This window comes from Olea europaea, chromosome 13 (assembly GCF_002742605.1).
Source record: "Olea europaea var. sylvestris chromosome 13, O_europaea_v1, whole genome shotgun sequence".
Taxonomy (NCBI): domain Eukaryota; kingdom Viridiplantae; phylum Streptophyta; class Magnoliopsida; order Lamiales; family Oleaceae; genus Olea; species Olea europaea.
The window spans coordinates 2,584,283-2,599,233 of NC_036249.1; the positions used below are offsets into that span (position 1 = coordinate 2,584,283).

At 40.4% G+C, this 14,951-nt stretch overlaps 1 protein-coding gene across 1 annotated transcript; it reads left to right on the forward strand.

Moving 5' to 3' along the window:
- The first annotated feature begins 5,414 nt into the window (after nucleotides 1-5,414).
- On the forward strand, nucleotides 5,415-6,507 carry LOC111408298. The gene is made up of 2 exons (XM_023038072.1): nucleotides 5,415-5,655; nucleotides 5,729-6,507. The coding sequence occupies exons 1-2, from the start codon at nucleotides 5,415-5,417 to the stop codon at nucleotides 6,505-6,507; spliced, it is 1,020 nt and encodes a 339-aa protein (XP_022893840.1).
- The last annotated feature ends 8,444 nt before the right edge of the window (nucleotides 6,508-14,951 follow it).

The window sequence follows — 14,951 nt, forward strand, 5'->3', positions numbered from 1 at the left end:
TTATTATTATTATTTTTTTTTTTTTTTATGTAATCCGTTTTCATTTAGTGGAAATTACAGGAACCCTAGAGTTAAAATCTAGGGTTCCAAAATCATATTTGAACTTTGCAATGTCATAAATCAGATCTTTTATTAATTAATGAACAAATTAAAAAATTAATTAATCTATAAAATAAATAATAATTTCAAACCCTACTTATTTCATTCCCCTCCCCTGCACCCAAAACCCAATTCTCTCTCTCACGTCTCGCTCTCTAGCATCTGATCGGATCAACGATAGAGGAGTTGCTTCGTTCCAGCTTCACCGATCGATAGTTGTGGTTTGCTCTGTTGCATGTCATCGACCGACGCTGTTGCGAACTTCTCCATTGCAGCGGCGACAAAATCTGTGACGAGGGCTTTTAGTGTCGGGTTTGGCAGTGATCTAGCCGTGAACGACGGGATCTGGCGGTGACCTACAGCAGCAGCGATCTGGCTGAGATCTGCAGCAACGGCTATAACGGGAGGTCGTATGGCAGCGAGAAAGGTTTTCTGTTTTGTGTGATGGTCGGCGATAGAGAAAAAACATGTGTGTGTTGCGACGGTGGGTACTATGTGGTCAGTGGTTGTTTTGTGATTGAGCCGAGGTGATGGCAGTGGTGGTTGGTATGGGCGGTGGTGGTACAGTCCGGTGTCAGATTTGGGATTTTTCTGGTGTGGTTGTGTGGCCGTGGGTGCGGTGCAGTTGTAGTGATGGTTTTCGTTGTGGTTGTGGTGGTCATGACGGTTCAATAGATTTTGTGACAAGTAATTGGACCCGTGACCTGAAAATTGTGACTGTGAGTTGATTGTGACGGTGGTTGTGGCGATCATGGTGGTAGTTGTGGCCAATGAATAAATGAATTGTGACCAATAAAAGTTTTGAATCTGTAGCCGATGAATAATTCATGAGTTGTGGCCTATAAAATTTTTAGATTCGTGATTGAAAAGTATTTTTGTGATCTATAAAATTTTCGATTTGTGACCGAGAAATAAGTTGCGACTAATAATTTGATAAATTGTGACTAAAAATTAATCTGTGACTAATTAATTAGTGACCTAAAAATGAATAATATTTGACCTAAAAAATGTAATTGTAACTCATAATTTATTGAGTTAGTGATTGTAAAATTAATTGTGACTAATTATTTTGAAAATTTGTGACTGATAAATGAATTCTGATCAATAAAAATTTTATGATAAATAAATAATACATGACCTAAAAATTGTTTGTGACTTATAATTTATTAAGTTGTGACCGAAAAATTAATCTGTGACTAATTAATTAGTGACCTAAAAATGAATAATATTTGACCTAAAAAATGTAATTGTAACTCATAATTTATTGAGTTAGTGATTGTAAAATTAATTGTGACTAATTATTTTGAAAATTTGTGACTGATAAATGAATTCTGATCAATAAAAATTTTATGATAAATAAATAATACATGACCTAAAAATTGTTTGTGACTTATAATTTATTAAGTTGTGACCGAAAAATTAATCTGTGGCCTATAAAATTTTTGATTCGTGACTGAAAAATAATATTTGATCTGTAAAAATTTTAATTTGTAATTGAAAAATAAGTTGTGACCAATATTGTGATAAGTTGTGATTAAAAATTAATCCGTACCAAATTATGTTTTTGATTTGTGACCGATGAACAAACTGTTACCTACAAAATTTTTGAATTGTGATCATTGAAAAATTTGTGACATAAAATTTTTTATTGTGATCAAAAAATAATAAGTAATTAATTAAATTGTTAATTTGTAATCAAATTGTATAGATCTGTGACCTAAATATATATAAGTAATAAAATAATTAATTAACTAATTAAATCATAAATAAATTTTGATAAAAATTTGATTTTTGAAGTTTGAAACTTATTTTCTTAATTTTGAAATGTGTGATACTTAAATTCATACTTATGAAATTTCCCCTTTCATTTATTATATAGGGCCTTGATCTAAGATATATTGTCTTGGAAAATTGACATTAATGGCACTAATTCATTTAATATATTTACCCTTGTTCTTTTTTTTTTTTTTCCTAGATTAAAAATTTATAACCATTTCTTAAGTTCAAAAAAATAATTTATAACTTTCAACTAATTTTCATCAACAAATCATTTGGCTAACTTGCTCTTCTTTTACTTTTATGTAAAGAAAAGTTGTTTTTTTCAGAAGTACATTTAAATAAAATAATTTTTTTTTTTATCTACAAAATTTTGGTAAATTACTTTCCTCTTTACTTTTAAGTAAAAATATTATTTATTTTTAAAAATAAGCTTAAAAACTAACTTTACTTTTAATTAATTTTTTTAATCTTTATACGTAACTTACTTTTAAGTAAAAAGTTAATTTTTAAAAAATAAAGCTACTTTTTATTTATCAACATTTTTGGATAACTTACTTTTCTTACTTTGAAATAAAAATTACTTCTTTCTAAATTGAACTTTTACCTAATTGTTTTTAACTTAGCTTAATAATTATCTTCGTAAAACTTAATAACTTACTTAAAAGTAAATTTATGTTTTCTTTTGTTAATTAGTCAAATTCACTCTAAATCCATCTCTATTGGTGAATTATTTTATTCTAATACAATGTTATTCGATACACTGTTGAAATAGTTCATTTTCCATATATATAGTACTGTAAGAGTATTTTCAAAAGACTCATTAAACACAAAATACTCTCTATTTTAGAAAGTCAAACTTAAAATTGAGCTTTAAGACACCCTCTAATTTAACTTTTTAAGAACATCTTAAAAAAACTCTCTATTTATAAATAGTATCTCCTGCATAATAGAGAGAGCATCTTTAAATTTAAAGAGTAATTTTTTTATACACTCCAACAACCTCTCTACTTTAATTCTTTATTTTATTTTTTCCAATGAACATTTAATAATCTCTCCACATATTTTATTTAAGTATAATTTTTTATATATTAATGACCAATTAATTCAAATGTAATTTTAAAATTTTAAATTGTAGAGTATTCAAATTTGTAATGTATTAAATGAAATCATTGCATATTAAGAATAGAGAATGTGTTTGGCTCTCTAAAATTGGAAATATTAATGACCAACAAATTCTTATTAAAGGAAATATTTTCCTCGATTGTGCGTAGTCATGCTATTAACATGTATTTTCTATAAAAGAAGGTAAAATGGGTTTAAACGTTATCTATAGAGATGGAGGAAAATAAAGAATAAAGGAAGAGAGAGTTAGAAAATTTTCCGATATTCATTAAAGAAGAAAATAGTTAAGTCAACCAAATAATACTTTTGTCTTTTTAATTTCTATCTTGTATTCATTTTTGAGTAGTTTGATGGAACACCTTGTGGAAAAAAATTATACCAAAATTTAGATGTATCATAAAGATTTAGCAGAATTCGACTCTTCTTTAGTTAGTTCATTGGGAGATATGAATTATGTCGCATCTAGTAAACCCTAAGAAGAGATGGACCAAACAAATCCAATCTTTTTGTGCCATTGTATCGGTTGTTAAATATAATTAACAAAAGAATTGTTAGATCGAATGGTCAAGTCGACCTGCCAAAAAGTTGCAACCTCACACGGCTTGATTTGTATGACACATCGAACTAAGTTCATGTTTATAGCTGCTATTCAGTAGATTATTAACAAGTTTCCAACTTTGAAAATTCAAAGTTTGAATATTCATATGGAATAAATATGCCTCATCGACAACTCAAACTCAATGGATAAATAGGAAAAAGAATTATGAGGACATATAGCCAGTGGGCTGGATCAGAGACTAATGATATAGGTTGGTAGAAGAAGCCACCCTTGACGACAAGCAAGATGGATCACTGCACTTTGACGCGAGGCCATCGACCCTCGGAAGCACTCTACCACTACGCAAGACCGTCGACCCCCCAGGGGCGCTCTACCAATACCCCCGGAGAGTGCTCTACCACTACGCGAAGCGCTCTACTACTACACAAGGTCGTCGACTCCCTAGGGGCGCTCTACCAATACCCTCGGGGAGCGCTCTACCACTACGCGAGGCATTCAACTGGCATGGAATTGCCAACCCAAACACTTAGCCATAAAACCTCTAGTAAATTGAATAGGTTTCATGGCAGTTAACACTGGTACAACCTCCAGGCGGAAAGTTAAAGACCCCCCACTCAGAACGTGGGGTAGTGGGAATGCCAACGTGGGACACGTGACACCACAACCGCCCAGCGGTTATCCAGCTCCCAATATCTATAAATACCCCGGATGTGACACAGGTAAGGGGTTGGCTCTCTCTCTCTCTTTTTAGCCATCTGATTTTCGATTGCAAGTCTAAAAACTAATTCTCACGCCAGAGGTAAAACGGGGGAAGAAGCCCCACCTTCGTTTTTCAGGTCACAAACACTTGACGGAGTAGTGAGAACGCCGAACGCCACCAGGCAGATAGAAGGATATTGTTCCACAACGATTTCATTAGCGCCGTCTGTGGGAATCATTTGAACTAAAAAGCTATGTCGAGAAGACGAACAAGGAGTGATACTCGTTTGGTTGGAAATACGGCGGAGTCGGAGTCAGTTGCAAGGGGTCACGAGCCATCGCCACCTCCGCAGTATGTGACGCAGAGTCAATTCAGCTTTTTGGAGACTCAAATGGCAACGATGATGGCGCTCTTGCAAAACCAGTCGCAGAGAGACACGGTCCCTCCATTGAGTCCGACGGAAGCGACGAACCAGCAACCACCTCAAGCGCCACCCGCGGTTGTTCCACCCATCCCTCTGCAGGGGACGGGAGGCGCGGGGGCCCCAGTGGTCGTAGCTCAGCAGCCCCTGCAAGCCATGGTGGACCTGGAACAAAAGATGGAAGAAATCATAGCCCAGAAGATAGATGATGCACTGTCCAAGAGAAAAGATAGGCGGAGGCAGATGATTTTGGAGGAAGACCCGTTCGCCCCTGAGATCATGGAGGTCCCCTTGCCTAAAGACTTCAAGCAGCCCATGATAGAAGCATATGACGGAGTCACAAATCCGCTTGACCACTTGCGGACCTTTGTAGACTTGATGAGACTTTATGCGGCCCCGAATGCTGTGATGTGCTGGTCCTTCTCCCCCACACTCAGGAGGGAGGCCAAGGACTAGGTAGCAACCTTGGCCCCATGGTCTATCAAGACGTTTGATGAGCTCTCTAGGAGCTTTGTGGCTTACTTCCTAAGCAGCAAGAGGAAGAGGAAGACAGCCATTGGGTTGATGCAAGTCATATAGGAGAAAGACGAGTCATTACAGGAATACTTGGCTAGGTTTAGCCGGACGACTCTTGGCATAAAAGACCTGCAAATGTCCGCAGTGGTTACTGCCTTGACGAACGGAACGCGAAATCGAGCCTTTAAAATGTCACTCTCCAAAAACCCCCAGAGTCAATGCATGACCTATTGAAGAAGGGAGATAAGTATGTCGATGCGGAGGAAGCGGAGAAAGTGACTAAAAATCTCAGGGACAGATGGGAGACGGAAACACATAAGCGAAAAGCGTATGATGAGCGAAGGCACGCTGATAAGAATAAGCCGAAGAATGAACGCATGAACAAGGGTTATGCCCAAGACCGGTCGGTCAAGCAGAAGCGAAAGGAGGCCAAGGCACCCACTCCTTTGAACATCCCATGTACGAAGTTATTAATGGAGATACAGCACATGAAAGAGTTCGAATGACCTAAACCGATGCTCACTTCCTCCAGCAAGAAAAATCAAAGTAAGTACAACCATTTTTCACAAAGATCATGGACATGATACAGAAGAATGTCTACAGTTGAAGGAAGAAATTGAGCGCCTGCTAAGGCGGGGACTATTGGCTAAGTATGTAAAAAATGACAGGGACAGGCAAAGGCTCGAAGGACTACCCCCACCAAGGGCCGGAGTAATAAACATGATCATTGGGGAAGTAGCATCGAGTGGCGACTCGAATTCAACTAGGAAGAGCTATGCGCGTTCCGCAGGGGTCTGCTCTATCCAGAAAAAAACAAAGTTCAACCAGAGCATTACTTTCGACGAAGAGGACTTGATTAGTATAACGTATCCCCATGATGATGCCTTAGTGATAGTAGGTGATATAGCAAATTTTGACGTGAAGAGGGTGCTTGTCGATGGAGGAAGTGCGGCAAATGTCCTCACCTGGGATGCCTTCTTAGGTCTAAAAATTCCCCCAGAGAAGTTGAAGATGGTGACTACCCCTCTACAAGGCTTTGAAGGGGCAAGAGTAATACCGGAGGGAACTGTAGAGCTCCCAGTTACGCTAGGCACATACCCAGCGACAGTGGTGATTGTGACTAATTTCTTGGTTGTCAAGATCCCCATGGCCTACAACACCATCTACGGCTGGCCATTGCTAAACGCAGCTGGCGCTGTCCCATCGACCTACCATCAAATTATGAAGTTCCCAACTAGCAGAAGAGTTAGGAGCGTGCGAGGGGACCAGCACGCATCAAGAAAATGCTATGTGAATAGTATACAGGCCTAAGGCTCACCACCAATCATGATGCTGGATGTGGAACTCCCAAGGAGGCGGATCGAGCCTCTCGATATGATTGAAAAAATCTTTATAGCTGAGGGACGGGAGGTTAGTGTTGGAACTGGTTTGGAATCCGAAGAGAAGGAAAAATTGGCCAAGTGTCTAGCCAGTAACTTGTACGTGTTCGCTTGGGGCCCGGAAGATATCCCAGGGATTAGCCCGACCGTCGCGCAGCACCTTCTCGGTGTCCTACCAGGGGCTAAGCCAATGAAGCAGAAAAAAAGAAATCTTGCCCCAGAGAGGCAGGTCGCAGCCAGAGCAGAGGTAGAAAAATTGCTACAGGCGGGTTTCATTCGAGAGGTACAGTACCCCGAGTGGTTGGCAAACAGTCAAACGGAAAATGGCGCATGTATATAGATTATACTAGGTTGAACAAGGTATGTCCAAAAGACTTATACCCGCTTCCCAGGATAGATCACCTGGTAGACGCTACATCGGGTCATGAAAGGCTCAGCTTTGTGGATACATTTTTCGGGTATCATCAAATTTCAATGGCCAAGTCCGACCAAGAGAAGACGTCATTTATCACAGACTTTGGCACGTACTTTTACAAAGCCATGCCATTCGGTTTGAAAAACGCCGGGGCGACTTATTAGAGGATGGTAAACAAAGTCTTTCATGGTTTGATCGGAGATGTTGTAGATGCTTATGTTGACGATATGGTGGTCAAGAGTGCCAAGGCTGATGACCATGTGGCCTATTTGCAAAAAGTGTTTGACGTTGCCCGACAAAACAAATTAAGGTTCAATCCAGAGAAGTGTGCTTTTGGTACTGCAGGAGGAAAATTCCTAGGCTTCATGATCACGCAAAGAGGCATCGAAGTGAACCCAGAAAAAATTCAGGCAATCCTAGAAATGAAAAGCCCTACCAGTAGGAAGGAGGTCCAGAGGCTAGCGCTTTAAATCGTTTCATGAGCCGGGCGGCGGACAAATGCTACCACTTTTTCAAGGCTATAGGGGTTTCCTCCAACTTCGAGTGGACCCGGGAATGTGAAGAGTCACTTAGGAGCTTGAAGCAGTCATTACAGGAGCCCCCGATCTTGACCAGCCCATGCCCCGGGGTCGTGTTGTGTCTCTACTTGGCGGTCTCACCAAGGGCAGTCAGCGCAGTGCTAGTGAAAGAGTTCGCAAAGGCACAAAAAACCGGTCTATTATGTGAGTCAAGTATTGAGAGGCGCAGAGGTAGGATACAGCCTGGCCGAGCAGCTAGTGTTTGCATTAATTGTCACGGTTATGAAGCTTAGGCCTTACTTTCAATCTCACACGGTGCAAGTAATGACCGATCAACCTATCAAGTAGATCCTACATCGACCAGAGACTTCTGGGAGAATTTTGAAATGGGCAATCGAGTTAAGTGAGTTTGATATTGAATTCAGGCCAAGGACGGCTATTAAGGTACATGCTCTAGTAGACTTCATCGCTGAGCTCACCATTCCGCCCGAGCACCCGCCAGGGGAACAAGCAGATTGGAAAATTTATGTGGATGGATCTTCGAACAATGAGGGATTCGGGGCGGAGATCATAATGGTAGGGCCAAATGGTGAAGAGTTGGAATACTCACTGCGTTTTGAATTCCCAGCTACAAATAATGATGCCGAGTATTAGGCAGTAATCACGGGTTTAGGACTGGTAGCTAGACTTGGAGTAACTTCAGTAAAGATTTGCAGTGACTCACAATTGATAATCGGGCAAGTGACGGGAGAATTCGAAGCAAAGGACGAAAAGATGGCAACATATTTAATGGAGGTCAAAAACTTGCAGAAGGGGTTCACCAGGTTCAAATTAACAAAGGTCCCCCGAAAAGACAATGAGCGGGCGGACGCACTGGCTAAGCTCACGTCCACAAACCCCAGACGTCTGTCTCGCACAGCGAGCGTGCAAATCTTGCGGTGACCAAACGTCCAACGTGCGGTCGATGTTGTGAATGTAGAGCAAAGGGAGAGTTGGATGGACCCTTTGGTTGAATATCTCATAAAGAACAAATTGTCGGAAGATGCATTCATAGCAAGAAAGCTAAAAGTCCGAGCAGCCTCGTTTGCCGTCATCGATGGACTACTTTACAAGCGAGGTTTCACAATGCCATATTTGAAATATTTGTGGTCGACAGAAGCACACGAGGTGCTAGTCGAGATACATGCAGAAATTTGTGGCAACCACCAAGGGACGATCGCCCTTGAGTTCAAAATGCTTTGATAAGGATATTATTGGCCTAGTATGAAGGAAGACGCTAAGGAGTTGGTGAGGAAGTGCGATGCATGTCAATGCCATGGAAATTTGATCCATGTTCCAGCTGAGCAATAGACAGCAATTTTTGGGGTGTGTCCCTTCTTCCAATGGGGGATGGACATCCTAGGGCCTTTGCCCCTAGCTAAGTGACAAAGGAAGTTCTTGCTAGTCGCCATAGACTACTTTACTAAGTGGGTGGAGGTTGAGCCCTTGGCCACCATCACAACTACAAAGGTGCAAGGATACTTCTGGAAAAATATCATATGCAAGTTTGACATACCCAGAGTGGTTATTACAGATAATGGCAAATGATGACTTGTACTGCTCAACAGATGCCTCCAAGTCCCTAGTGTACCCAGCAGAGGCCTTATACCTCTCAACCGCCTCCTTCTGAGCATGAGCCAACTCAGACCGCAAATGGTAGTTCTCTGTCTCCTGCTCGTGGGCTCGAGCCTCCGACGTCTCAAGAGATTTCTTCAAGGAAGATATCTTCTTCTTGTAGTGATGAGCCTCCTTTTTCTTTTCCTCTGCAAGAGTCTTCAGCTCTAAGGCCTGGCAACAACTCTATTCGGCAAGCCCGGTCTGAAGGCCACCACCTAAAGGATGAGAAGACAATATAAGAGTCGAGTGGTATAACCATGCAAAAAAAAAGTGTATATACATATGTATAGAATTATAAGCGTACCCTCTGGAGATAGACTGTCGCAACCCTCTCAATATCGTCTGCGCTACGTCCTACGATCAACCTGGTCCGCGTGGGTGTCACTAAAGACTTAAGTACCTCCATCTCCCGATAACCGAAGAGAACCCTCACGCTCCCCCTGCGTACGACTGGAAGAGCCCGGCTAGGAGTAGGAGCAAACTCGATAGGCTCGTCTGAGGGTTGGAGAGTCTCTCCTGCTACCTGAGGACTTTTCTCTTGGGCCACCATCTTTTTCCTCTTTAAGGGGGCGGGACATGGCTTAAGATCACTTCCATGCCCTTGCTCGGGCATGGAGTCTAAGGTCCCCTCCAGGTCAAATTCCATCCCTCTACATGGAAGGTAAGGCTCGTCAGGCCAGCAAAACAAAAGAGTGAGAGAACACAAAACTAAGAAGGGAAGCTCAAGAGTTTACCGTCAATGGGAGAGAGACCCTCGTCACCGCCCGGCAGGGTCTTCAACACCGCGTCCAAATCAAAGTCCATATCTGCATGCACAAACTCAAATATATTAGTTCCAAAAGGTACAAATAAGAAATATGTTCAAGTCAAAAATAATAAAAATCGATGTAAGCAGCCTACCAGTAGGACGACTCATCCCCATTATCAGCATGTTCCTCATGGTCAGAACCAATCCTAAGTTAGGTGCAAGAGGGGGTGTATCAACCAGCTGTTGAATTATTTGAGCTTTTAGAGTAGAGGAAGCATCTACTTGACTATTAAAAAGGTGAGTTTGAGGGTGCCGCCAATTGGTATTGAAAGGAAACCAACCTGCTGAAGGCCGGGCAAAGAAAAATCGAGATTTTCAACCACTATTTGAATTCCTGAACTTAGGAAACAACAATGGAACCCTAGCGGTAAAAAAAGACGAACGCATTGCGCTGAGCTAATACATGCATCTCAAAGATACACCTAAAGAGGTCAATCGAGAGCGAAACTCACCTCCTAAGGCAAACATACAAGAAGTAGAGTGCTTTTCTCCAAGCATTGAGATTTATTTGACTAGGAGTAATATGAAACTTGTAGAACCCCAAATAATTTTAAACACCTTAGTGGCACTAAGACATGAATATTGGATGGCTAAAGTATACTTCAGATTTTTAGTCTCATTTGAGACCCATTTACGACATAGAAAACATTTGATTTGAAAATGATATCTGAAGAAAAATTGTAGCTCTTTGAGTTAACTTTCCAACGCACTTTGAATTACCTCAATCGGATATCGGGAGAAGAAGTTATAATAGAAATACTAAAAGCTGTACAGTATCAACCGAAGTATGCGGAATATGAAAAGTCAAATTCCTACACGATTTTCTAGCACCTTCTTAAACCTATAACTCTCACATAAATGGCACCCGTATTAATGAGTATTAGGCCCTTCACTTGCCCTTAAGTTGTGAGATTTTCACCTATAAATAGGCCCCAATGGATACATATTTTTCACACTAAGACAAAAGCTTCTAAGCATAAAAGAGAGAGTTTTCAAGTCTAGAAAAAAGAGAAAGGAGAGGGAAGAAAATTAGTTTTTCCTAAAAGTTTTGGTACTATCAAGAAGTGTTTTCCAAACATCAATTCTCAACGGAGTGTTTTTTTTAAACATCAAAGGAGTGCATTTTTCAACAAGGTTCAAAGCATCAATCAAGGTAGGTAGAGGTGCAAAGTGTTAATTCGTGTTAAGTTATAAGCTTCCAGCAAATGAAGATTTATGTTAATGTTTGTATGTCTAATGGTACCTCCGGTACGGCATACACCTCCATGTCTAATAGTACCTCCGGGTACGACGTGTACTTCCGGTCGAGGCGTCGTGTTAAGTCATGACTCTACGTGTTTGGGATTCTACCGAAAATTCTACTATGAAAAGGTTTCTAAAGTTACAGCTTTGAAATATATAGCTTGATCACGAATACACCAATGATATCTATTGAGTTTTTTTAACTCACGAGTTTAACTCCTTCTCTACAGATTGATATGATTCTACCTTGGGCTTGGATGATGGAAAAGATGGAGAGTGGTGCAATGAGCCCATGGAAAACCCGGTGAACAAGTTATTTAGATTTATTTTGTGAACGTTTTCAATGTTATTTTTGAAAAGTATTTGAATAAAACTGAACGCGAGAACAAGTTGTGTTTTCTTCAAATAAATTACGTTCCCTTTTTTTTATTCAGTGTTTTATTTAAAGTATTCGAAAAGTTGTTGTTAAAATTATCATTTGTAAAAATTAAGCTTCCGCTAAAACATATTCTCCTATGATTAAACCATCGGTTAGTTAAGTAAAGTAAGTAGCGTTCCGGTCCACAAGGGGTCGGGACATTACAAAACTCATTGAAAATCGACACAAAGAAAGGATGGATGGATAACCGGAAACCATCGTCCATAATGTCTTTATATATCGCTATCAAGCGGGGGTCGGACCCGGGGAGTCTCTCTTTGGGCCCGGGGGCTCTATAGATGTAATCGTCGACCCGATCATACCTAGCAAGACATTCCTCTAACTTAAGCGGAGAATTATAAAAGCTAAAACTTTTTGGAATTTCAAGGGGGACGATCTCGCCAGCCGGATCTCGCTCGATTTCTAAGTTTTGATTTGGAGACTTAGTGGAGCCGACATGTCCCTTGAGGGAATTTGAAATAAAGGCTTGAAAATCAACTGAAAGGTTTTGGCTATCAGACTCAAATGGGAACCCATCGGACGAAGGAAGGGAAGCCGAAGGACTTCGACCGGTCAAACTTTCGACCGACCGCCCGAATACGCGACGGGATCGACCAGCAGCGCTGGCCAAGCGACCAGTGTGCTGGTCGGTCGACCGGCCACACCGGATCGATCGTCCAACCAGCCGACCGGATTTTTTCGGCATCAATTGACCCCTCGTCACTACTCTCATTGGAAGGAGAAGAAAGAATAGTTTTATACATGTCAACAAAAAAGATGAAGAGAAATTCTAAGTAAGACTTGGGATTAAAAAGAAGAGAAAATTACCTTAGAAGGAAGAAAGCCTAGGATATTGAGGAAAAATGAAAGTGATCATTGGAAGTAAAAATCACCTCCTTTCATAAACACAAGAATTCAAACTTTTTTTGGGGGAAAATTCTCTCCAACATTACGACCATTGATGGGGTGCCATATGTACAGTAAAATTGCTACTTGATTTCGATTGTATTGCTCGACTTGCTAATACGAACTACTCATTTATCATTTATACGTATAAAAAAATATATAATAATTTTCAAACCAACCCAGATAAAGAAAATTGCTACCCCTCGTCGAAAACATCGACAAGGGTAGGGGGATAAAGATATAGGTTGGTAGAAGAAGCCACCCTTGACGACAAGCAAGATGGATCACTGCACTTCGATGCGAGGCCATCGACCCCCGGAGGCACTCTACTACTACACAAGGCCGTCGACCCCCCAGGGACGCTCTACCAACACCCCCAGAAGCGCTCTACCACTACGCAAGGCCGTCGACCCCCCCCAGGGGTGCTCTACCAATACCCCCGGGGAGCGCTCCACCACTACGCGAGGCATTCAACTGGCATGGAATTGCCAACCCAAACACTTAGCCATAAAACCTCTAGTAAATTGATTAGGTTCCATGATAGTTAAAACCGGTACAACTTCCAGGCAGGAAGTTAAAGACCCCCCCACTCAGAACGTGGGGGTAGTGGTGATGCGAACCCAATCAACAAGGTTGCAATCGAACCCACAGGATATTGAATCGGATCCCAAGAACGCCAATATGACCAAGGTTTATGGATCTGACCCCAAAATAGTGAACCAAGCAACCCAACAAGAATGTTGATTGAAAAACTTTTTGATCACACGATTGAAGAAATCACACCCGGATTGTGGATTTGAACCAATAAAAGATGAACCAAAAAATCCAACGGTAACGATAACGCGAAAGACCATTTGATTACACAATTCAATGATTCAAGCTGATGGTTTGAACGCCACAAGATGATTAGTCTTGATAAGTTCGGATTTGTCCATTCAAGAACAAAGATAAATGAAGCAAAGTTTCAAGAGAGAATTCTCTAATTTCATAATAAAAGTCTTCTTACAATGAATCATAAAACTCCTATTTATGCTAAAGAATATAAAAACCTAATTTAAAAAGGAATAAACTCCTAAAATATTGTAAAACACGAAATTAGAGTCCTTATAATATTAAAGTTACCAAAAACAAGAAATTGACTCAAACAAATCTTCTCCCGTGGAAAGGAAATTTTCTGGCCGATTTTCTGTGGTGCGGCCGCATGGTGGTAGTGACTGCGGCCGCATGAAAGCTTCATCAACAGCCAAAAAATTCCATGTTTGCTCCTATGCGGCCGCACAATCTTTGATTTTGGCTCCGTCTTCGGCTGCAATTATCAAGCTAATCCCAATTGAATTAGACTTCGGCCCCTTCATCAAATTTACTCCTTGACAAGTGAACTTCATGGTTTTAGACTTCGTTGCTCGAATACATAAGTGAACAATTTTATTAGCTACTTCAAAGTCTCGACTTGGCTCGGTTCTTGACTTCGACCTTCTCCAATCAATTAATGAATTCTTGGAAATTGATGGTGCACCGAGGATCATATCAAGTGGGAATGCCAACGTGGGACACGTGACACCACAACCGCCCAGCGGTTATCCAGCTCCCAATATATATAAATACCCCGGATGTGACACAGGTAAGGGGCTGGCTCTCTCTCTCTCTCTCTCTCTCTCTTTTTAGCCATCTGATTTTCAATTGCAAGTTTAAAGACTAATTCTCACGCCGGATGTAAAACGGGGGAGGAAGCCCTACCTTCATTTTTCAGGTCACAAACACTTGACGGAATAATTGGAACGCCGAACGCCACTAGGCAGCTAGAAGGGTATTGTTCCACAACCATTTCAGAGACCAAATGATGTACAGGCCACTATTAATGAATATTTGTTAAGTCGAGAACTTGATGAATATCTAAATATCAGCATCAAACAATGACTAAATGTTATTGACTTTTTTGAATAGCATGCTTTTTTATTTTTGAAATTTTATCACATAAATAGTATTAGCACCTTCTTCTTGCCCTTTGCAACTGACGTATAACCTATCTTTCTTTCCATTTCATCAACTTGCTTATCTTATGATAGCAATGGAAGGTAGAATTCTTGTTAATTAAGAGATGATGTTACTTCTTTTTCTTGCCATATGCTTCTTCCTTTAACATAAAAAACGCCTTTAATAAAAGCCTTTGCTTTTCATGGACACCCTTCTTTATGATATCTATATATCAAACTCGTCCAAATCCTATTCTTTTGCTTTACATACGTAAAAGGGAAGAGACTGCATTGACCAGCTATCAAGATATGGATGGCCTCCACTAACAAATTTACTATCAAGAAACGACGAGAGCTTTTCTATACAATGTGTTCTTTGAAAACTCGCAAACACTAGGGCATTTATCAATGCAGTATTGTATTTTTGTTGTTATCGATAA